The sequence below is a fragment of the Tasmannia lanceolata genome, unplaced genomic scaffold (assembly GCF_043159265.1).
Source record: "Tasmannia lanceolata isolate RefF3 unplaced genomic scaffold, GAP_Taslan_0.1 ptg000021l, whole genome shotgun sequence".
Classification (NCBI taxonomy): Eukaryota; Viridiplantae; Streptophyta; class Magnoliopsida; order Canellales; family Winteraceae; genus Tasmannia; species Tasmannia lanceolata.
In genome coordinates, this window is record NW_027518698.1 from 9,853,109 (window position 1) to 9,877,441 (window position 24,333).

A 24,333-nucleotide genomic window follows, 5' to 3' on the forward strand; every position below is an offset into this window, starting at 1 on the left:
TTTATAACAGAGTTAACATGTTTAGAGATATTGAACCATTGGAGGAGTCATCCGTCGATAGATTGATGATGAATCAATGGGATATCCAGAGAGACCGAGAAGAAGTCCCAAAGGGAACTCGCAAGGCTGCTATCAATGAACATATGGTCTATATAATCCACTCTATAATGATCGCAGCTGGACCACTTCAAAGCAAGAGAAACAAGTTTGTCTTGAATAAAAGAACCTTTTGGACAAAATCAAAGAGATACTCTTTCTATTGGAGATATCTGTTTCAAATCATTATCCAAATTGAATTGCTGATAAAATTCGTATCCGCAAACACCACATTACGGAATAATTTCCAAACAAAAAATGTTAATTTTGGAAGGAGATGTTCCAAAATCATTGGGAGGAGTTGGCTATTCCAATTTGGTCAAGATAACTTCTCTAAAAGATTTGGCTCAATGGACGGCTGCACATTGGATGCCATTGCTTTGATGTTCTCTGATACGTTGTTTACAACCCATGGGGTGGTGTTGGATCTGCCTTCCATCTTTCTTAGACAGAATTCTTTCGAAAGCTCAGGACAATGAACATATTCGAAATGCCGAAGAGGAAACCGCTTGGGATTTCAAACTAAGAAAAGATGCGGGTTTTTTATTGATTGGAAGTGAACTAACTTCACCCTCCGAAGATAGGATAAGGATGCCTATTAGGAATGATGTCCCTCCATTGTTTTGAGGTTGCTCTGTTTGGATCTACCAAATTTGGGTGCTGCCGTCTGCAATAAAGTGTTCTAATGAACAAGCTACTAAAAGAATTGTTTCGGTGCAGATTGTGGAGTGATTTTATTCTGAATGCTATGCAAAATTCTGCCATAGATTTAGTGTAAAGCCCTCCTACCTCCTTGGGTTTGGAGATATGATTCCATGAGACCCAATGTTTATTGGCACCCCTATTGCTATTACCCCACCAGAAGTTTGAGAGAAGGCTGTCAATTCTTTTTATAATCTGTTTGGGAGTGCTGATAGTAGACTATTGTTAAAGTATAAAAGATAAATAACGCCTTTCTCCAAAAGCTTAAGCTTTTGGAGAAGTTGGTAAGTTTACATGGTATCAAAGCAATTCGGTCCTAAGGTGCCTTGACTGCGAAGTTTGCTACACCGTTGTCCGGCGGACGACCGATCTAGCCGTCCGCCGGGCCTCCTACAATCTCCCATGCCGGACCTCCATCTCTCACCAAACGGTCATGTGCTCTCGGTGTTCTTTTCCTTGTTCCCCTTCATTCTAATCTTAGACAGGGTGATTCTCTTGGTTCCGCATAGGAAATGGTCATGCTCTCTCTGTCATAGCGGATGAGAATAGTTTCTCTTGGGTTTCATAATCCCAACTCCCATCTTGCAAATCCCATCTTTTATAAACCTTCTTACTATTGTCCTATGTTTTAAAAGTTACGTGTTGTCGCCTAATTTGTCATTAAAATCTTCCACTGTTTGTTGCCGCTTGTCATTCATTGCCGCCCATCTCTTTGTTTTTTTTTATCTTTGTTGCCCATTCCGGCATTTGTCCATGATCCGACATTGGTCAATCGTGACCCATTTCTTGCCCATTCCGGCATTGGTCCATAAGGACCCATTTCTTGCCCAGTTCGGCATTGGTCCATAGTGACCCATTTCTTGGCCATTCCGGCAATCTTGCCCATTCTGGCATTGGTTCATAGTGACCCATTTCTTGCCCATTCCGGCAATCTTGCCCATTCTGGCATTGGTCCATAGTGACCCTTTTCTTGCCAATTCTGGCATCGGTCCATAGTGACCCACCATTTCTTGGCCATTCCGGCATCGGTCCATAGTGACCCACCATTTTCTTGCCCATTCCGACAGCGGTCCATAGTGAACCACCATTTTCTTGGCCATTCCAGCATCGGTCCATAGTGACCCACCATTTCTTGCCCATTCCGGCATTGGTCCTTAGTGACTCATTATTACTCGCCCATCGAGGCTTGAGTCTTCTCTAGGATCTATGATCCATTGGCTTTTATAAGCCCTCTTGGCGGCATATCAACAAACGGCGTTTCATCAACAACATCAGGATATTATAACATCAAGGGATATTCATCATCAAAATTCATCAGCGTGCTCATGTCATAGATTCTATTTTCCTATGGGAATTTCAAGTGGAGGTTTTTATTTTTCATATTGGGGATTTTTATTGTAATCAAACATATATCGATTTTCAATCCATATACGTTTGAGGGGGCATGTTAGAATATGTGAGATCCACCGTTGGATTAAGTGTAGATCTCACGGTTAGATCTTCTTGTGGGAGATTAGGCAAGTTGGTTAATGAGGCAACCCACTAGAATAGGCAGCTAGATTTAATTAGTAAGTAGATTAGATTAGAATATTCCATCATTATCTCTTTCCATAGTCTGCTGATCTCTTTCTACGTTTATCATGTATGTGCTCAATATAAGCACACCTTGAGCTCTATTGTAAATCATCCAAGATTAATATAATTCTCTCAAATTTTACATTAACTTACCAACTTCTCCAAAAGCTTAAGCTTTTGGAGAAAGGTGTTATTTATCTATTATACTTTAACACTCCCCGCACGTGTGGCCCACTTGGCAAATACGTGGCACATGTGGTCCCACTTTGGGCCGACCATCGCATGTGGATTTTTGCTTTTTGCTATCCGGGAGGTTTGAACTCGAGACCATTGGCTTTGATACCATGAAAAATTTGAGAGAATTATATTAATCTTGGATGATTTACAATAGAGCTCAAGGTGTGCTTATATTGAGCACATACATGATAAACATAGAAAGAGATCAAGCAGACTATGGAAAGAGATAATGATGGAAAATTCTAATCTAATCTACTTACTAATTAAATCTAGCTGCCTATTCTAGTGGGTTGCCTCATTAACCAACTTGCCTAATCTCCCACAAGAAGATCTAACGGTGAGATCTACACTTAATCCAACGGTGGATCTCACATATTCTAACAACTATATATATATATATATATATATATATATATATATATATATATATATATATATATATATATATATATATATGTTTGTGAGGGAAACCTCATATAGCTTATATGAGCTAGCCCTCACAAAACATAAGGGGCCCACATTGTTTGGATGATCCAAAGCATTCATTTGATAGGCCCTCACATAGAAAGGGGTGTGCCCAAAAAATCAGCTTCATAGGATCATCCTAACCCTTCCATTTATGGGGGTTAAAATGGACTAGAAGAGTGAATAGATTCACCTTGAAACAACAACGATTAACTACTATTGCTATTAAACAAGCTCATATTTTATCTTCGTTACCTTTTCCTACTAATGAGAAACAATTTGAAAGAACCGAGTCGATCCCTAGAACTACTGGTCCTAAAACCAGAAATAAATAGGACTACTCCTCAATTGAATCAAAACTCTAATGGAATTCAAACTAAGATGGAGGTTTTGTTCGAAAAAGCCGAGAGATTTGATTGTTGCGTCATAAGGGAAAAAAAAGAATGAATGGGGAAGAAAAAATCTTTTTTTTAACCCCCACAATCTATTCACTCGTCTAGTCCATTTTAACCCCCACAAATGGAAGGGGTAGGATGATCCTATGAAGCTGATTTTTTGGGCACACCCCTATCTATGTGAGAGCTTATCAAATGAATGCTTTGGATCATCCAAACAATGTGGGCCCCTTATGTTTTGTGAGCACTAGCTCATATATGAGGTCGCCCTCACAAACGTTTTCCCCATATATATATAAGGGAAAAATACACTTAGACCCCCTGTGGTTTCCGACACATTCAACTTAACCCCTAATGTTTAAAAAGTTACAAGTAGACCCCCTGCGGTTGCAATTTGTATAAGGTAGACCCCCTCAGTTAACGGTTCGTCCACAGATTGAAGGGTTAGGATGATCCTATGGAGCTGATTTTTTGGGCACACCCTATCTATGTCAGGGCCCATCAAATGAACGGTTTGGATCATCCAAACAATGTGGGCCCACTGTGTTTTTGGTAGTGGGCCCAAACCCCATACCCGAATCCAAACACTACCAAAAACACAGTGGGCCCACATTGTTTGGATGATCCAAAGCGTTCATTTGATGGGCCCTGACATAGATAGGGTGTGCCCAAAAAATCAGCTCCATAGGATCATCCTAACCCATCAATCTGTGGACGAATCGTCAACTGAGGGGGTCTACCTTACAAAAAATTGAAACCACAGGGGGTCTACTTGTAACTTTTTAAACATTAGGGGTTAAGTTCAATGTGTCAGAACTACAGGGGGTCTAGTGTATATATATATACATATATATATACATATATATATATATATATGTATATATATATATATACATATATATGGGGAAAATGTTTCTGAACTAGTGCTCATATACGCTTATATGAGCTAGAGTTCACAAACATAGGGGGACTACATTGTTTGGATGATCCAAAGCAATCATTTGATAGGTACTCATATAGATAGGGTGTGCCCAAAAAATCAGCTTCATAGGATCATCCTAACCCTTCCGTTTCTGGAGGTTAAAAATGGGCAGATTTATAGAGGTTTATACCTGTCCACTTCAACCTCCACAAATGAAAGGGCTAGGATGATCCTATTAAGCTGATTTTTTGGGCACATCCTATCTATACAAGGGCCTATCAAATGAATGCTTTGGATCACCCAAAAAATGTGGGCCCCCTATGTTTGTGAGCTCTACCTCATATAAGCTTATAATATATATATATATATATATATATATATATATATATATATATAGAGAGAGAGAGAGAGAGAGAGAGAGAGAGAATAGAGTTCCTGAGGGTGCCCTCATATAAGCTTATATGAGGTGGCTCTCACAAAACATAAGGGGCCCACATTGTTAGGATGATCCTAAGCATTCATTTGAAAGGCCCCATCATAGATAGGGTGTGTACAAAAAATCAACTCCATTGGATCATCCTAACCCCTCCAAAAGTGGGGGCAAAAATGGGCAGATTTGTGGACAAAACGTGTTTATCCATTTTTTCCCCCAGTTTTGGAGGGGTTAGGATTATCCAATGGAGCTGAATTTTTGTACACACCCTATCTATGATGGGGCCTTTCAAATGAATGCTTCGGATCAACCTAACAATGTGGGCCCCTTATGTTTTGTGAGAGCCACCTCATATAAGCTATATGAGGGCACCCTCAGGAACTCTATTCTCATATATATATATATATATATATATATATAGAGAGAGAGAGAGAGAGAGGAAATGGTTTGTGTGCAGCTGCACAGATAAGCTATTTGTGCATGGCTGCACAAACCATAGTGGGGGCCACATTTTTTGGGGGATCCAAAGCATTCATTTGGAAGGCCCTTCCATGGATAGGGTGTGTACCAAAAATCAGCCCTATAGGATCATCCTAACCCAATCAAAGTTGGAGGGGAAAATGGACAGACACTGTTTCTGCCCATTTTTTCCCTCCACAAATGGCAGGGTTAGGATGATCCTAAAGGGCTGATTTTTGGTACACACCCTATCCATGGAAGGGCCTTCCAAATGAATGCTTTGGATCCCCCAAAAAATGTGGCCCCCTCCTCATATATATATATATATATATATATGTGTGTGTGTGTGTGTGTGTGTGTGTGCTGCTTAAGATGTGTTTTATAAGGACAAATCCCCTTCCAGAGGAGAGAAACTTCCCCTTCCGTCCTTCTATCTATCTGATTTTTTACAATAAGACTCAAAATACAGAAATTTGAATCTTCCCGTGTAAAGTGGGGCTCAAGTGATAGGAGATTTCTTCAGATTGAATCTGGGAGTTTCTTCAATGATTCGGAGTCTTGGTAAGGGAGATTTGTCAGAGACTGCAAAGCAACTCTTCCTCTTGTTTGTCTATTGCCCAGAGACACTTTCGTAGCTTCCCAGGAATTCCATGATCTTCTTTAGAATGTTTTGAACCCATTGAGAAAGTAACGATATCATCCGCGGAAAGGCAATGGGAGATGGGAAGCAGGTCCTGCCCCTTTGTCTCACAAAATAGGAAGTGTGGCCAGATGGGAAAAGGTTACACAGACCCCTGCTAAGAATTTCCTCTGCAAGGATGAAAAGACTAGGAGAAACCGGGTCTCCTTGCCTCAGACTTCTAGATGATCTGAAAAAGCTGTTGGGTTCACCATTGAACACCACTTGAAACCATCATCTTTGGGTAGCTTCTCTCACCAATTCTCTCCACATGCTTGAGAACCCGACCCACGAAAGCACATCTTATAGGAACTACCAATTCAGCCAATCGAAGGATTTGGATACGTCAAATTTCAGCATTATGCTACCTCCTCTAGCCTTTTTCCCTATGCCTGCCTTCATTTCTTGAGCACTGGCTATGTTACATGGGATGCATCTGCCTTTGACAAAAGTACGTTGTTCGAAGGTGATCATGTTAGGCAAGACTTTTGCAAATCTTGTTACAATAATCTTGGAAAATATTATATAAAAGAAATTAAATAGGCTGGTGGGGCAGAATTCCGAAAAGTCTTCTGGATTTTCAGTTTTAGGGATAATGGATAAGGTGGAAGAATAATGTCTAGACAATTTATCTACCGTGAAGAATGCTTTGGGTTGATGCTACAATATCATGATGATATCCCAACAACAGGAATAGAAGATTCCATTAAAACCATCCGGCCACGGGACGATTTAAAGGGGGGAACTACTGAAAATGGCCTCTTTTACCTCATCCTTAGAAGGAGAGAAAGAACGCATAAAGTTATCTTTGGCACTTGCTAGGGTTGGGATGTGATCCAAAATAGCAGGGTTCTTCATGAATCCTTCTGTAAGGGAATGCTAGCTCTTTCATTTTGCCTCGGTCCTCGACCCACAAACCTTCATGCCATAGTTTGTTAACTCCCCCATACTTCAATCATTGCTAAAGGGAGGCGTGGAGGAATTAACTATTTTTGTTCCCCTCCTCGAGCCACTTTTCTATAGATTTTTCCTTTTGAGGAAAATTTCTTCTTGGGTTTTAAATTTCCACCAAAATCGACACGAAACGACGGAAATGTTTCCATTTCCATCCCAACTGAAACAATACCGAAATCGAAATGCATATCAAAATCAAAACCGCAAGTACAATAGCGGTTTACTATATTATAATTATATCTATATTAATTGCATGTGAAATGTGGTGTATATACTATGTATATATATATTAATATGAATTACATTTGAAATGTGGTATGCACTGAATTATCAGACATGCATGACAGTGCAAGTCACAAGGTGTTTGATGTTATTAAACCATTGTGGATGGTTTTTCTTGCTTATGTGATGGTTTCTGTGTTTATTCTAGTATTTCCAGAAGTTTCATCTTAAAATTCTATCATTTGCATATGTTTCCATTCGTTTCTATAATTTTACAACCCCAACCGAAACGTTTTTGTTCTTGTGATGGCTTTACCGAAACGTTTCCGTTCTTGTGACAACAAAACCGAAATTTAAAACATTGTTGGAGGATGGCTTCATTGAGTTTAGCTCTGGTTGCTTCTAAGGACTCTGCATTGGCTTGATTAAGATTATTCTGAAGAGTAGTCTCCACTAGGAGGACAGCATCTTCCTCATCTATGATGTTTTGAAAAACATTGCCAAAAACCTCTGTCTTCCATGGTTTCAAAAGTCTCTTGGTATTTTTGAGGTATATTGAGACAATTTCTAATGGGTTACTAATAAGGGAAAGAGTCAAGGCTGCCCTCACTACATCTTGGAGTTGTGGGTGTCTGGCCCACACATTTGGAATGTGAATTGTCTGATCTTGGGTGGGGAGTGGTAGGACACTAAGAGAGGACAGTGGTCTGAATAGGTTCTGGAAAGGCGATTAACCTTACTAGCTTAGAAGTTTGTCAGCCATACGCAGGCTTTTTCTTCTCCACTTTTCTAGTTGTTTCAGCAAAGTGATATGTGACTTGGGCTTTCGCCATCCCATCATCAATCAGACCATATGATATTTACACATGGTGACACATATAGTACAACCATTCTTCTTGTATACGTGGATGTTATTATCCTCAATGGATAGGATACTGCCTTTATCTTCCATGTGGAAGGGGAGCTACAAAGGATTTTTATAAAAAAGATTTGGGAAAAATGTGATACTTTTTGAGGTGTGTTTCGATTATGAGATGCATCTCCTCAGCTTGGATCATGAGATGCATCTCCTCATCTGAAAAAAGGGGAAAGAAACACCCCCAAATTTTGTTTTGTTCAGAATTTCGTCCGGTTTTGACTGAAACACTCCATTTTATTTTTTTTCTTCTTCTCTTCTCTTTCCTCTTCTTAGTTCTTTTCTCTTCTTCTTTCCTATTCTTAACCATTTACTTAAGATTTACAAGTAAATAAGGGAATACCATCCCTTTGGATTTATTAAAAATAGTTTCAAGACCCTGTTCGAAAAGGATAAAAAGTTAACTTTCCAGTTCTAGTATAAAATTTGACCTTCAGTCATTTCGGGCCGAGTGAAAATCTTAACTTCCAAATGATGCGGTATGTTTTCAATTTTAAAAATTTATAAATTCTGTCATGATCACGTCCAAACATTATTAAATCCCAAAAGTCCGGTAAAAAATCTCATAATTTGGTCTCTAAAAATTTTCATCTAGTCAAGCACTGGTCAACACAGGCATTTCAGCTGATAGTGATTTTTCTTGAAGTAAATGTTGTATCTTTTACATCCTTGATGTTATATGGATTGGGTTGCAAAGGATGACCCCTGTTGTTCCAATTTTTAGCAATTTTTTTTTTTTTTTTGGATTTTTCATATTTTTAACTATTAAAAGAAAACTATTCCGGTCGTCGTAGGGTCTCTTCCGAAACGAAACGCTGAAACGTTCCGTTCCACTGGCCAAAACAAAACTGTGAATGAAACGGAATTCATAACTAAGCTCCATGCACTTCTTGTCACATTTTCATCTTGAGTGTCTGCATGAGAATATCAAAGTTTATCCAAACCTTTCTAAGGTGACACTTGTATTTTTTATTTTTTGAATGATTAAGGTAACATTTATATTATCAAGCACACATCATCTAGTGAGATATCTAATTATCCAACAATTTCCAAAAAAGAATCATGTGGTATCAACATAGAGATACTATGCAAATAAAATCTTCATAGAAATCGCCTAAAAACAAATCATCGAAGATCTTTACAAAAAAGTGGTGAATAAAAATTTGTATCCAATTTGTTTTGGATCCATGTTTATAATTTGTTTCAGGGTTGAATTCTGTTTTTTAACTATCTTGGAACCTTATGATTTTATCATAATTTGTCTCTAGTGTGGGTCTTGAAAATATTGGTCACTTAAATTCACAGAACTTAAAGCCATATTGTGGAGACTTGAATTAATCAATAACAAATCACAATGGGGATCTTTAACGTGCAAATCAACAAGCAAACGAGTGATACATCATCAGAAAAGGAAGTGTCACAGAATGATACCAACCAAAAGAACAACAGAATAGTCATTCACCATCCAATCAATCAACAAACTAAAAAAAATTATAGAAAGTTAATGACTTTTACCTAGAGATATTTTCTTAAAGATATGCAAATCATATATTTTTTAAAAATATGTACCAAACATTTTAACGAATATCAATGAGATGAAAACTAATATAAAGGTGATCATTGTAAATCATTAGGACGGAAAAAAAACTAGGAGAGATTAAATACTTACGTATCATGCAAGTAATACCATGAGGACAGAAGAAACCCTCACAACAAGGCTGACAGTCAAGAGTTCTAAGAGGCATATTCTGGGAATTTTTGAGATCAACCTTTTGATTTGAGGGAACACTACAACCCCATCCTGGCTCACATCCAGGAACCCATGAAGTCAAGTTACAATTGATGTTAGGTTTCAAGTAGTTGGTACTCTTTCTCCCATTTTCAAAGAAACTTCTGAAATAGAACTTTATTTCTGCTGCTGTACAAAGGCGTTGTGTAAGGTCTCCTGTTGATCCAATTGAAGATGCCATCAGTAATAGACAATAGGAAAGACAAAGATACACTAAGACACTAATTTAGCAAAAAAAAAAATCGTGAATACACGACACTCATTTCTTTAGTCTACAGTAATTCCCCCAGAACTGCTGTAGACATTTCATCACTTCCTATTTTGGCTACTGCTTACCAGCCATCTACATTTCTTTCCCTTGCAGAGCAGGGAATGCAAAAGAAACTGGCAATGGTGGCTGCAATCTATGTTACAAATATCTTTCTTGGGAATTTCTCTGCAAGGGAAAATCTTCGGATACATAAATTTTATTTTATTTTTTTCGAGTTTATATCAGGAAAAAATGATAAAAATAAAATTATTTAAAAATTATATAAAAATATAAATTTTAAGAAAAAATATAAAATAAAAATATCGTGATATTGCTATATTTTTAAAATCTCGGGATTCTTTCAAGATTTTGTAGTTTTTAGCAAAATGTCACAATAAAAACGCGATATTTTGAAAATAGAGGAGATATTTGTGACATAGGCTGCAATTGCCACTGCCAACCATATGAGAGAGAGATGTTTCAGCTCCATTATAGTGACCTGTGAATAGAAAGGCAGAAGCGAAAATTGCGGTTGATGTCAGCTAGAATCCCTCCCAGTTTCGCTAGTGGGGCTAATTTAGTGCCACTAGGAACAGTGAGAGTGGAAGATGCCTCTGGGTCAAATAGTCACTGGATTCAAGCTAAAGGAAAAAGAGCAAAGAGGATTGACAGGGTTGCAGCTAGGAGAAGGGAAGCTGGTTTTGGGGATTGGCGTTGTTGCAAATGCAGTTTCAGAAACTTCAAAAAAAGGTTGAAATGCTGGAATTGCACAAAAGATTTGGTCAGGAAGAGACTTTAATTTCCCATCGCAGCTAAGAATGGTGAACGTTGGTTCCACATCCTTTGAAAGGCCCAAGTCTGTCATGAATATTTCAAGGAAAATAGATCCAATGATCTCTGAGGGTGTTGCTATCAATCTGGAAGCAATACCTCTTCAATCTATTTGCAACGCAGATTTGGGTGTCTGGGGTAAAATTAGTCCAGGTTGGTTTGGAGATTTGGTTGCTATGGAATTATGGTTGACAAGGAGGAACTTTTCACAGGGGGGAGGTTCTAGTATACAGGATTTCAGAGATAGAAATCTTGATAATTTTGGCATCAGGGGTGGGTAGAAATAAATCGATTGAGGCGTGGAAAAAAGCCATCAACTCCCCATTTGTTGAGATTTCTTTGTGGAGGGAAAAATTTGTGGACGCTGACAGGAGCCAATGGTGGTGTATTGAAGGCGTTCCGCCTGATGCGTGGTGTGAAGAAAACTTTAGAAGAATTGGAGAATGGGTTGGGAAAGTTTTGGAGTTGGATTCTTCTTGTGAGGCTGGTAAGGGTTATTCAACTGCTAAAATTTTAATATCTGCTGAAGGGATTTTGGGGAAGGAAATTTCTCTTCAGGTTTCCCTGAAGGGGTCTTTGAGATGGGTGAGGGTTTTCAAAAAGATCAAAGAAAATGAACCTAAAGGACCCATAAGTGTATTCTTGGAGGAAAGTGATCAATCTAGTAGCTTGAATGGCTCTAGTTCTTATCAAGAAGTGGAAGAAATTGAGTCTCAAAGCGGGTTTCTAGTCATCGATAATGAGGTCGGCGGGGGATTGGTTGAACCAGAGGCGACCGGAGAAATCGAAGAAGTGTATTTTAGCTCTGTTGGCTATCCTACGCTGTGGCGCAAGTTAATATCTTTCCTTTTGGCGGTGATTTTGAATTTCGAAATGACTTTTCTCCTGCAGCGTACAGGTTGAAGTGCTTGATTGGGAAAGGCTCTGTTGATACGGCTGTTGTGGACCCCACCTCTATATTAAATGAATATTTTGAATCTTCTAATTTTATTAAGGCCAGCTGTATTGTTCCAGAGCCTTCATCATCTGTGGGTAATTTTGTGCCCGTGGATTTTGTTAGTCCACAAAGTAACAATATTCCATGGGCTTTGGACTCTTTATTACATCAACCTGGATGGGAAGAAAGCCCAACAATAAGTTATAACTCTGGATCCACTTTAATTACCTCTTCTAGCTTTGGGTCTGTCAAATCAAGCATTTCATTTTCTTGCTCTGGTCTGGGCTGTTTGGTCCCTGGCTCCTATCCTTTGAAATTCAGTCAAAACCTTTCAGCCGTTATTCAGGAAATTTCCAACAATGAGTCTGATCTTCAAAGGAGTTTTCCAAAGGAGATAGTCTCACGGCTGGATTTTGACACAGTAGAAGTTTTGGATGACTGCGCTGAGATTGGTGAAGTCCAATTCGAGGTTTTGATCGAGAACCATCTTCCGAAACTTTCTAGGGATGATAGGTTCTCTGAAATAGAGGGATTTCATAGGAAGAATCAGAAGTCACAGACGAGTTTCTTTCATTGGGAGGATTCTGGACTTGTGTCCAACTTTTGTTTTAAGATTAATGTGGATATAATAGATGGAGACATGTTCTATGTTATTTCGCTTATTGCCTTGATGAATAGTTTTTTGGAGGGTTTAGCATACCTCAAAGTTCCTTTCTCTGAAATTCAGGGTTGGCTTAAAGGAAGAAGATTGTTGCAGTCTTCTAATCAGTCAGTAGAGCTTAAGGCTCTACCGGAATCTTCTTTGAATAGTGTTTCGGGGGATTTTGTATCGAAGCAAGATGATTTTGTTTGCTCTTCAAAAGCAGGGAAGTTTTGTTTGGAAGGAGGGGTAGATTTGGTAGTGTCAATCACACGGCAGGTGTAAGCCAGATTTTGGGGATAAGGTCCCCAGGGAGTATGGAAGATTTCAAGGTGCAAATAAAGGAATCTGAGATCAGAGATTTGAAAGAACGGATTTCGGCTAATAAGGCTGAAGATCTGATTAAAAAAAAGGCAAGAGAGTTAAAACGTCTGAAATCTGGTATTAATTATGAAGGGGGTTTTTCTGGAGAAGATTCAAAATCAGCTCAGAAGGGGAGAAAAAGGGGGGTAAAAAGGGGAGCTTCACTCACAAATGTTAGTCCATTATGAAGATAATTTCTTGGAATTCAAATGGTTTAGGGTCTCAGGGGAAAAAAATCAATTAAAGGAGTTCATTAGAAGTTCAAAGCCGGATTTAATCTGCATTCAAGAAACAAAATTGGAAGATATTTCTAGAGAAATAATTAGGAGTTGTGTTGTGAAGGCAGATGGGATTTTTCTTTTGTTCCTTCTTTGGGAGCTTCTAGTGGAATTCTTGTAGCTTAGGATGAAGTGTGTTTGGCAAAGTATTGAAGTGTGGAAAGGCTCTTTTTCCATTTCAGTGGCTCTTAGGAGGCTGGAGGATGAGTCTTTGTGGCTCTTCACTGGTGTTTATGGGCCGGTTCAAAGGGCAGACAAAGAGGTTTTTTGGTCAGAGTTGGGTAGAATCAGAGGTTTATGTTCCTATCCATGGTGCATTGGGGGTGATTTTAATGAGATAAAATCTATAGGAGAGAGGGCGGGATGCAATCGTATTAATCAATGTATGAGGTCTTTTGCTAATTTCATAGCGGATAATGAACTGATCTATCTTCCTTTATCAGGATCAGCTTTTACATGGTCTCGAGGAGAACGTCGAAGCAGACTTGATCGATTCCTTATTTGTGCTGAGTGGATGGCTATGGTGCCGGATATCCTCCAAAAGGCTTTGATTCATTCGGTTTCAGATCATTCCCCTATTTTGCTTGATCCAAGGCTAGAATCTTGGGGCCCGGCTCCTTTTAGATTTGAAATGCTTGGTTGAATTATCCACAGATGGTAGAAGGGTTGGGAGAATGGCGGTCGTCTTATCACGTGGAATGTCCAACGGATGTGATAATAGGGAAGAAGCTCAAATTTGTGAAGAAGAACATTAAAGTGTGGTGGAAGAAGAAAAAAAACAGATTTTAAACAGAAAATTAGTACTGGAAAATAAAATGGAGGAATTAAAAGCTCTAGAAGATAGTGGTTTGGGCGGGGAAGAGGAGTGGGAAGAATTGGGTAAACTTAATCAAGAACACCAGGCTTTTCTTCTACACGAGGAAATATCTTGGAGGCAGAAATCCCGAATTAAATGGCTGAAGGAAGGAGACAAAAATACTGCATTTTTTCATGCTATGGCGAGTGCTAGAAGGAGAAGAAACAGAATTGAAGTCCTTAATACTGGTAATGATTTGATCACAAATAAGGATGATATCTCTCAAGCCTTTGTTGAATTCTTCTCATCCTTGTACACTTCTGAGAATTTATCTCGTCCAATTCCAGAGGATGTGGAGTTCAATAGTTTATGTTTAGAATAGAGTTCTAATTTGGAAAGATCTTTTGAAGAGGATGAGGTGAAGGTTGCCCTTTTTTCTATGGAGAGAGATAAGGCTCCTGGTCCTGATGGTTCCTGCTTAGCTTTCTTCCAATCTTGTTGGTTTTATGTCAAATCTGACGTCCTTCGATTTTTCAAGGATTTCCATAGAGGTATTTCTCTTGATAAACGATCGGGTGCCTCTTTCATTGCCTTGATCCCTAATGTAGAGGGTGCTTCGAAAGTTTCAGATTTCAGACCTATTAGTTTGGTGGGTTGCTTATACAAACTTTTACCCAAAGTTTTGGCTGATCGTTTAAAAGTTGCTCTTCCTAGGGTGGTGTCCGATAGTCAAAGTGGTTTTGTAAGCAGCAGACAAATTCTTGAATGTTCCCTGATTGCAAATGAAGCAATCGGTTACTTTTCGAGAAGTCGTGGAAAAGGAGTGGTTTGTAAGTTGGATATGGAGAAGGCATATGACAGAGTTGAATGGGACTGTTTAGATTATATCCTCGGGAGAATGGGTTTCGAAAGTATTTAGAGAGGTTGGATCCAAAATTGTGTGTCTTCGGCTTGGTTCTCTATATTGGTTAATGGTTCTCCTCAAGGTTTTTTTAAATCATCCAGAGACCTCAGGCAAGGTGATCCACTATCTCCTTTTCTTTTTGTTCTAGTCGCAGAAACTCTTAGTAAATTGATCCAGAAAGGTTGCGAGAAGAGATTAATTGCAGGTTTTGAAGTTGGTAAGAATAAAGTAGAGGTGTCTATTTTGCAATTTGCAGATGACACCTTGCTTTTCTGTGTGCCAAAGAACAACAATCTTTAAAACCTCAAGGCGATCCTAAGATGCTATGAACTGATAATAGGGCAGAGCACAAATCTGTTAAAATCCAGAATCTTTGCTATTAATATTTCTTCTGCAGAAATTGGTTTGTTTGCAGAAATCTTGGGGTGCAAGTTGGATTCTTTCCCATCTTCTTATCTTGGTCTACCTTTGGGAGTTGGAAGACCAAAAAAAAGTCTTTGGGATCCAATTGTGGATAGAATTGAGAGGAGATTGAAAACTTGGAAGAGAAAATTAGTTTCAAGGGGGGGGGGGGGGGGGGGGAGATTAACTCTGATTAAATCGGTTCTTGCTAACATCCCAGTTTATTTTCTATCTTTATTCAGGTGCCCGGCTAGTGTGGTTTTGAGGATTGAGAAAATCCAGCGTAGATTCCTTTGGAGCGGATCAAATCATGGGGGTGGAATTGCTTTAGTAAAATGGGATAAAGTTTGCCTTCCTCGTAAAAATGGAGGCCTGGGTATTCGCAGAATTAAGCAATTCAACCTAGCTCTCGTGAGCAAATGGTTGTGGAGATTTGGAGAAGAGAGGTTTGCTTTATGGGTGAGAGTTATTGGGAGTAAATATGGTTTTTTCTCCGGAAATTGGGAGTCGGATGATCGGTTTGAAAAGAAAGGTACAACTACCTGGAGGGATATTATTATTTTGAGCCATGAATTCAGAAAAGGGTGTTGCTTCAAAGTCTATTATGGAAATAGGATCAGATTTTGGATTGATGTTTGTGTTCAAAGGACCCTCTGAATATTGTTTTCCCAGATCTTTTTATTGTAGCTGCGGAAAAGAATGTTCTTGTCTGCGATTGCTCCGAAAGAGTGGATCAGAAAGTGGTGTGGTGTCTAAAATTTCGCAGGAATTTTTTCTAAAGGGAATTATTTTCTCTCTCATCATTATTTGATTTAATTGAAAAATACTTTATAAGAAGTCTGGTTCGGATAAAATAATTTGGATGTTGGATTCGTCCGGATTCTTCTCAGTTAAGTCATTTTATGATTGGGGTGCTATTGGCTCTGAGGAATCCTTATCGGCCAAGGTTTGGAATTTCCATTGCCCTCCAAGAGTAAGTTTCTTTGGGTGGTCTGTTAGTTGCAGTCGCATTCAGACTATTGAATTCTTAAGAAAAAGAGGTATGTGGCTAGTTGATCATTGTTCTTTATGCTTAAAGGATGGAGAATCAATTGATCATATATTCATACGTTGTAGTTATGTTCGCGAAGTTTGGGGTTTGATTTTGGTGAAATTCGGTATTCAGTGGGTTTTTCCGTACTCTACTGATCAAGTTCTTGAAAGCTGGGATTTTGTTCCTTGGAAGAAAAAAGGCAAGGTTCTTTGGAAAATTTGTTTATTGGCAGTCTAGTGGTCCATTTGGAAAGAGCGTAACGAGAGAATCTTTAATGGAAAGGCAAAATCTTCCTATGGTCTATATTTGAAGATTATTGCCCTAGCTATTCACTGGGCGAAAAGTTCTCCTCTCTTCTGTACGGTTTCTGCCTATGATTTGTGGGAGGGTTGGCAGATCATATGCAATGAGGCGTTTTCCAAATCAAAGGTGATTCAAAAGTGGGCTCTTACTCCCGTGGGTTTTTTCAAGCTTAATTTTGATGGTGCTTCTTTTGGGAATCCGGGTGCAGCTGGAATTGGTGGTCTTCTTAGGAATGATAGAGGTGAAGTGGTTTGGGCTTTTTCCGGTCCAATCGGTATAAGCGATTCTTCTGAAGCGGAAGTAAAAGCGGCTTCCAGAATATTACATTTAGATAAACTCATCCTGGACAAGGTGATAGTAGAAGGGGACTCGGCAAATGTGGTAAAGTGGCTTTTGAGTTTTGCTCCGCCGCCGTGGAGATTCCTTAGTCTTATGGATGAGATCTCTGATTATGTTTCTGATTCGGCTGCAGTTTTCTCACATATTCGGAGATCGGCAAATGGCGAATCTGATTCCCTTGCCAAATATGGGGTTAGCAGGGCTAGTTTAGAGTGGTTTGAATATATCCCTCCGTAAATTGTATTTTCTTTTTCCTTTTCTTTGTATTTTGTGAACCTTCTCGGTTCCTTCCTTCAATATATTAATATTTCAAAAAAAAAAAATCTTGTTAATCTATTATACAAAGATGAATGGGTATTATATACGCGTATCACATACATCAAGTTCATTTAACCATAGCATCAATAGGTTGTACACAGAGGGCGAGCCTTGGCGCAACGGTAAGGTTGCTCCATTGTGACCTGGTGGTCACGAGTTCAAGTCACGGAAACAGCCTCTATGCAAAGCAGGGGTAAGTTGCGTATATCTAGCCCTTCCCAGACCACGCAATGGCGGGAGCCTTGTGCACTGGGCCGCCCTTTTTTATCAATAGGTTGCGCTCCATAGAAATGACATAAAGACCACTCAAAAGAGGAAATTAAAAAAATTATTATAATCAATAACATATTTGATTTTAAAGAAAAATGACATATTTTATCTAAACTAGATGCACTTATGTTTAAAATAGTAATATTTGTCACCGTTCAAAAACAAATTGTAATGTTTGTCATTCTTAATAGTATGAAAGGACCCCTCAAATGAGAAAATAACAAATTAATTATAATCAATAACACACTTGATGTGAAAGAAGAAAAAAAATTTAGCAAAATTGCATGCACTTATGTTCAGCACTATAATGTTTGTCGTGCTTATTAGCGTGACTAGGTCATAACATTTTAGGCATCTTCATGAAACAATCAGACTTAGTCTGGCTGTAATTTTTCCATCTCAGCAAAAGGTAAGGGTAAGGAAGTAAATAAAGGTACAGAGGAAATGTGACCCCATATTACATAAAAGAATAAAAAAGAAAAAACTAAAATGAGCAAAGAATTCCTAAAATAAATCTTTGTTTGAGTGATGCTATGATTGCAAAGTATCAGTTACAAAATTTGGCACCAGTTGAGCATTTGGATATCTTGAAAATCAGGTGGTAAAAAGCAGACAAGATATTGGATCAAACATTGAGCTCAGATACTATGGAGGAGACAAGCCATGCCTTGCCAGTGGGCAACAAAGAACCTTAAGAAAATTACCCTTACATGGAGAGGAAGAGAAGAAAGCAAAACCAAAAGTGATTAAATCAAAGTTTTAGGGCCTCCATTTATGATATTAGAGGATCAAGTATCCTAAATAAACAGCTAAACAAAGGACAATCATATATTTGACAATGCAAGAACTCAATGTGAGCAAAAGGCCAACCATTCCACCCACCCAAGGAAGCAGGATTCTTCCCTGGGAGTGGGGAACCGCGATTCCCCGGTTCGCGAATCCGAAACGGGAATGTTCCCGAATCCCCAAAAACTAAGAATCCTGGTTCAGATTTGCCGGAAACCCGATTCCCACTTTTGTGGGAATCGCGGTTTATGATTCCCCGGAAACGCGATTCCCACTTTTGGGAACCGCAGTTTAATGTTATGTGAAACACGATTTTCCGGTGATTCCCCGAAGATTCATTGACGATTCCCAACTCCCCAACGATTCCCGGCGAATCTCCAGCGACTCTCCGACGACTTCACGATTCCCGCTTCAGACCAATTCGGGAGCCTTTGATTCCCGCTTTTGATTTCCGCTCTAGCAACCTTGCCCCCACCACAAAAAAAAACACTCTATTGGATCAAATTCTCCATATAATTGCATGAAGGTAAAGGAATATGAACCAATGGGTTACGCACTCAACGGATCCCCAAGAAAACAGTTATACTCACAAAAACATCAAGGCAACTGGTATATAAAACTTCAATCAAAATTTCTAAGGTGACTTCTGAGACAAAAACCCTGATTTGGATTAAAAAATGATGATTCCTTTTCGATTAAAATCATCCATATAACAGCAACAAGGCGGTGGGTCAAAAAGCAAACAGGTAGCACACTAAATGTAACCCCCAAAGCAACCAGTCTGATACCGCATTCAACAACATCGAAGTTGTCAGTTTTCCACAAAAGCTCATTTCATACAATTCTCTGCAGGTTTTCTCTCCCTACGATTTCCCTTTAAACAGGGTGAGCAGGGTATTTTATCCAAGTTGGACATGGAAAAAGCTTATGACCGAGTGGAATGGGATTGTTTGGAATATCTCGTAAGGAGAATGGGATTTGGAAATCGATGGTGCGTTGGGATCATGAGATGCATCTCCTCAGCTTAGTTTTTAATCATGATTAATGGGTCTCCTAAAGGCTTCTGCAATTCTTCCAGAGGCTTAAGGCAGGGCGATCCCCTCTCCTCATTTTGTAGTTGTGATAGTAGCAAAGACTCTTAGCTGAATGCTACAAGAATGGGAAACCGACAGCTAAAAGTTTCTCATCTGCAACTTGGAGATGATACCCTGGTGTTTTCTATGTACCTAAAGTGGATAAGGTTCTTAACCTGGAGTCTATTCTCCAATGCTGCGAGATGGGCACAAGTCAGACGTCAATTTTTTGCAAATCTATATTCCTTGGAATCCACATATCAGATGAGGACCATGAGGTAGTGAAAGGATTTGCAAGTCAACTTGGTTGAACGTTGATAAGTTTCCGTCAACATACTTAGGTCTCCCATTGTGTGTGGATAAACCTCAAAAGAGGGAGTGGGATCCAATGGTGGAAATTGTGGAGAAAAGACTGGATACATGGAAGCGGAACTTGTTAGATTTTGATTTTCAAAATCATTAGTTTTAAGTGAAAATAGAGTTTTGGAAAAAGTTTTCTAAGGATGTTTTGGAAAAAAAAAACTTTTCTTTGGAAAGAGTTACTTTTTGCAAGAGAGAGAGAGAGAGAGAAAGAGAGAAGAGTGCAAAAGTTGTGGGAAAAGACAGTCCCACATTGCTTTGACAAAAAGATGGAGATGGGTTTAAATAGCTTTACCCACTACTCTTTAATGTTTGTTGCACAATGGGTCTTAGCTATGGATGGAACCGCGCTAGCACACACGCGCGCAGCGTGGACAATGGGCTATAGAGTGCATAGTGGCCCTTTTTTAGGCACACTTTGCACGCCGCATCGTAGCGAGGAGCGATTGGACGTGATCTAAGGGTCAGAATTCAAACCCACTGAAAGCATGTCCATAAAGGGTGTTTTTCAACTTAAAAAGACACCAGAAGCTCTATTTAAAGAGCAAAAAACGCCCAAAACAAATACAATTAGGAATCTAGCTTTGCATACCCAAAATTACTGATTCCAATAACTTATTACATTCTTTTTCACTCTCAAAATCCCCTACAAACTTTCTGTTTACTGGTTTTTTGAAGTTTCTATCAAGTGCACTGTTGTTTTGCACACAGTCATTTGGGTCTCAAGTACTTGCAAAAATTCAAGGGTGATTCAGGCTTGATTCCGTTCAGTGCAGAACGTCAATCGGTTTGGAACCGAGCTTCATTGTATCTTGGAGGCGAGTTCGTGGTCCCCTATGCACACTACTGGTGGGGGCGAATATCGTCCTAAGGAAAGCGTTTACACACCTTGAAGAATCTTCTTATCTTCTTCTCAACCACTACACCAATTTTCTCCAACAGAACTTGGTCTCTTTGGAGCAGAATCACTCTCATTAAGTAGCAGTTTTAGTCAACCTCCTATTTATTAGCTTTCAATTCTTAAGTGTCTGATGAGTGTTATCACCAGAATAGAACAGATTTAGAGGACATTCTTATGGGGAGAATCAGATGACAAGCAAAAACTACATTTAGTCAGTCGGGAGGTTTGCATGCTTGTCAAGGGTAGCGGCCTGGGCATTAGAAGGTTTAGAGGAGTTCTAGTGCTTTGCTTGGGAAGTGGCTTTGGAGGTTTGGGGAGGAAAGACACATCTTTGGACTCAGGTTGTTGAGTGCAACTATGGGTTTCACAGGGTCAATGGTTATCAGATGACAGATTCATACATAAAGGAATTACAGTGTGGAGAGGTATCTTGAACTAAAAATACAAGTTTTATGAGCAGCTATGATATTGAGTTTACTTCGGTGACGGGATCAATTGAGGAGAAGATGAGAGAGAACCGCTTAAGATGATTTGGGCATATCCAACGTAGGGCTTTGGATGCTCAAGTGAGAAGAAGTGACTCGTGCCAAGTTGATGGAGTAAAAAGAGGTAGGGGCAGACCGAAAACAACTTGGGTAGAAACAGTGAGGAAAGACTTGTTGTCTAGGAACATAATAGAGAACATGACCTTGGATAGGAGAGAATGGAAGAAAATGATCCATGTAGACAAACCCAACTAGTGTCAGGATTAGACTTAGTCAATTTGAGCCTCGTAGGTTCTTTCACCTTCTTCATGAAAATTTTCTAAAGGATTCATTAGCCGACCCCAACTAGTTTGGGAAAAAGGCTTAGTTGAGTTGAGTTGAGTTTGGTGACGGGATCAGATTTTGACATGATAAGCGGTGTGACTGGTGTCACTCAAGAGGACTATTTGAAGGTGTCTTTCATGACTTATTTGTTGTGGTTACGGAAAAGGAAGTGTTACTAAAGGATTGGTTTGAGTGAGCGAAGGGAAGGATATCTCCGAAGATTAATTTCATAAGGAACTGTTTTGACAGAGCCGGACCAGGTCGCTAGGTTGTTGGAGGTGCTAGATGCATGTTACGTCAGGAGGACTGGTGAAGATAAGAGTATTTGGAACTGGTGCAACTCTGGGGTCTTCAACGCCAAATTATTCTACCATCAGCTTGTTCCTAGTCCCGGGCCTCGCTCTTAGCTAGAGAGTTGGCTGTTCCAGCACCCCAAGGTGTGCATTTTGATGGACTGCCTATCTTGAAAGAATCTTTACAGTTGACCACCTGTGCAATCGGCATGATGACTTTGGACATTTGAGCGCTTTTCATGGAGTCAAATGAGACAATGGATCATATATTCCTTCACTACAAGATGGGCAGATAAGTGTAGAGTAGAGTTTTGGGGAGATTCAAAGTGTCGTGGGTGTTCCCTTAGAAGCGGGAATCTTTCCTCCGGGTGCCGCTCCCAACCCGGAACCACGATTCTGCGCTCCTTAGGAAGGAGCTTATTGGGAGAGTGATCCTGGAGAGATGGAAACTGCTCCCATGGCGCTCCCAACCTGTTTCTATTACGCCATTAGTTATCCCATCCCCAACTTACTTGCATCAAACTCCTCCGATTGTCCAAAGTACTTCATTGGAGCTGCCCACTAAACTTCTGTAAATAGAAGGATCCACTTTTTCAGCATTGTCATGCTTTAAAATCTTATCACTCGGATTCATAGGAGTTGCTACTTGAGCAAGCACAGAGGCAAATCTTCAGAAAGCACGAGGAAAGAGGGCATGAAAATGAAGACGGTTAGAAATTACTACTTTTTGATGTACTTAAATTTTGAAAAGATTTATATGAAGATAGTTAGAAATTGCTATTTTTTTATGTACTTAAATTTTGAAATACATATCATGAAAATATTACATTAACGCTCCCATGACGCTCCAAACCTTAGACTATTCTAGACCCTATGCTTCCCCACCCCCGCACCCTTTTCATGCATTTATGGGCGTTCCCCTCAAGGCTCATTGACCTGTTGAAGTGTTGATTCTTCTCTCCACGGGGGAAAAGAGGTAAGATTCTCTAAAAAAGGTGTCTTATGCACCACAATATGTCTCCTCTGGAAGGAGAGGAATGCACGAGTATTTAAAAGTTGTTTTAAAAGGGAAAAATTCATCAATACAAAGTTAATTGCCTCACTATTGCATAGGTAAAAACCCTCCCCAGCTTTAGATTTTTTTTTCCATCTATGACCTCTGGCATGGATGGAGAAAGATGTGCTTTAGTAGCGAGCAAATGGAGATTCCATCCCTGGATAGGAACTGCCAGGTCCGGGCATGATGAAGTTTAATTTTGACATATCTAGCTAGGGGAATCTTCGGCCAGTAAGAGTAGGCGTATTAAGAGATAAGTATGAAGAGACGAGATGGGCTTTTTCAGGTCCCACTGGGATCTCAGACACTAATGAGACGGAGGTGAGAGCGGTTCTCCAGGGTATGAAGATCAGAGAGAGTAACATCTTCAATCGCCTAACCATGGAGGGTGACTCGCTCAATGTTATTTGATGGTTGAAAGGAAGTCACCCTCTCCCATGGAGATTCGTGCATTGGTTAGATGAGATCCAGAAGCGTGTGGCGGGATAATCCATCACCTATAAGTACGTCAGAAGATCAACTAATGGAGAGGAGGTCTGGTTAGTTAGCTAGAGATGGAGCTGCCAGAGAAGGATTAGAGTTGTTTGATTTTCTTCCCCCTTGAGAGGCTTATGGTTCTATGCTTGTTCTTCTTTCTTCTTTCGTTTTTGTATTCCTCTTGTATTGACCATCTCGGTTGCGGGGGCCCTCCTCTCTTTTTTCTCTTTCTAAAATTTCCCATCATTCAAAAAAAAAAAAACAATCCTTTTGCAATCCTTTGCCTAGTTCGCCCGAGCATAAGTGACAAGAGATCCCAGTCCTCTGTGAAATATAGCATGCTAGCAATTCTCTCTCTCTCTGTAATAGAAGAGCATTGTCAAAAAACTACATGAACAAGCTCGTTGAGTTAACCAAATTTTATCTTTTCCCGAGTTCTCGTCTGATTATGAGTTTTGCCCTACCAAGTCAATAAAAAATGCATTTGACTTGCCCGAGTTAATGAGAACCAAGTCCGTCACTGGATCGGCCGGGTTGACTCCTTTTTACCTTGGCCGAGCTCTCGTCCGGGTCGAGTTTATAACACTGTAGAAGAGCAAAGAAAACTTCAAGGTATTATTTTTCCTAAGGATTCTAACTCTCATGTACTCGAATTCCAGATTAGGGGTAGTGTGAAATTTAAAGTTTCTCGTCTCCAAGCTTCCTATGCATCTTAGATATAAATTCCGGACCGGATTCCGGAACGGAATGGGCATATTTTCCGTTCCGGCCGGAATTCCGGTCCATTCCGGTCGTTCCGGTCGGAATTCCGCCGGAAATGCGCTAAAATTCAAAAAAATTCGAAAAAATTACAAAAATGCCATTAAGGCCGTTGGGGAGTGTATTTTACAGATTTCCCCTCGCTTTATGACCGTTTTATAGTTGTTGGGAGGGCATTTTTCGTCTTTTTTCAAAAAATTCGAAATAAAATAATAAAAAAATCCAAAAAATTACATAAATTCATTTATGGCTGTTGGGGAGTGTATTTTACACATTTGCCCTCATTTTGTGACCGTTTTATAGTTGTTAG

The 24,333-nt window shown here is 39.5% G+C and overlaps 1 protein-coding gene across 3 annotated transcripts in view; it reads right to left on the bottom strand.

Annotated features, from left to right (window-relative positions):
• The window catches only part of LOC143855511 (ABC transporter G family member 28-like), an 82,556-nt gene that overhangs the window by 43,089 nt on the left and 15,134 nt on the right, over positions 1-24,333 (bottom strand). For 2 of the 3 annotated variants that reach the window (XM_077365656.1, XM_077365654.1), the window contains exon 3: positions 9,725-10,000. The exons of the other annotated variant lie outside the window; for it this stretch is intronic. In XM_077365656.1, the coding sequence (XP_077221771.1) occupies positions 9,725-10,000 (276 nt within the window). The remainder of the gene's footprint in view (positions 1-9,724; positions 10,001-24,333) is intronic. 3 annotated transcript variants of the gene reach the window in all.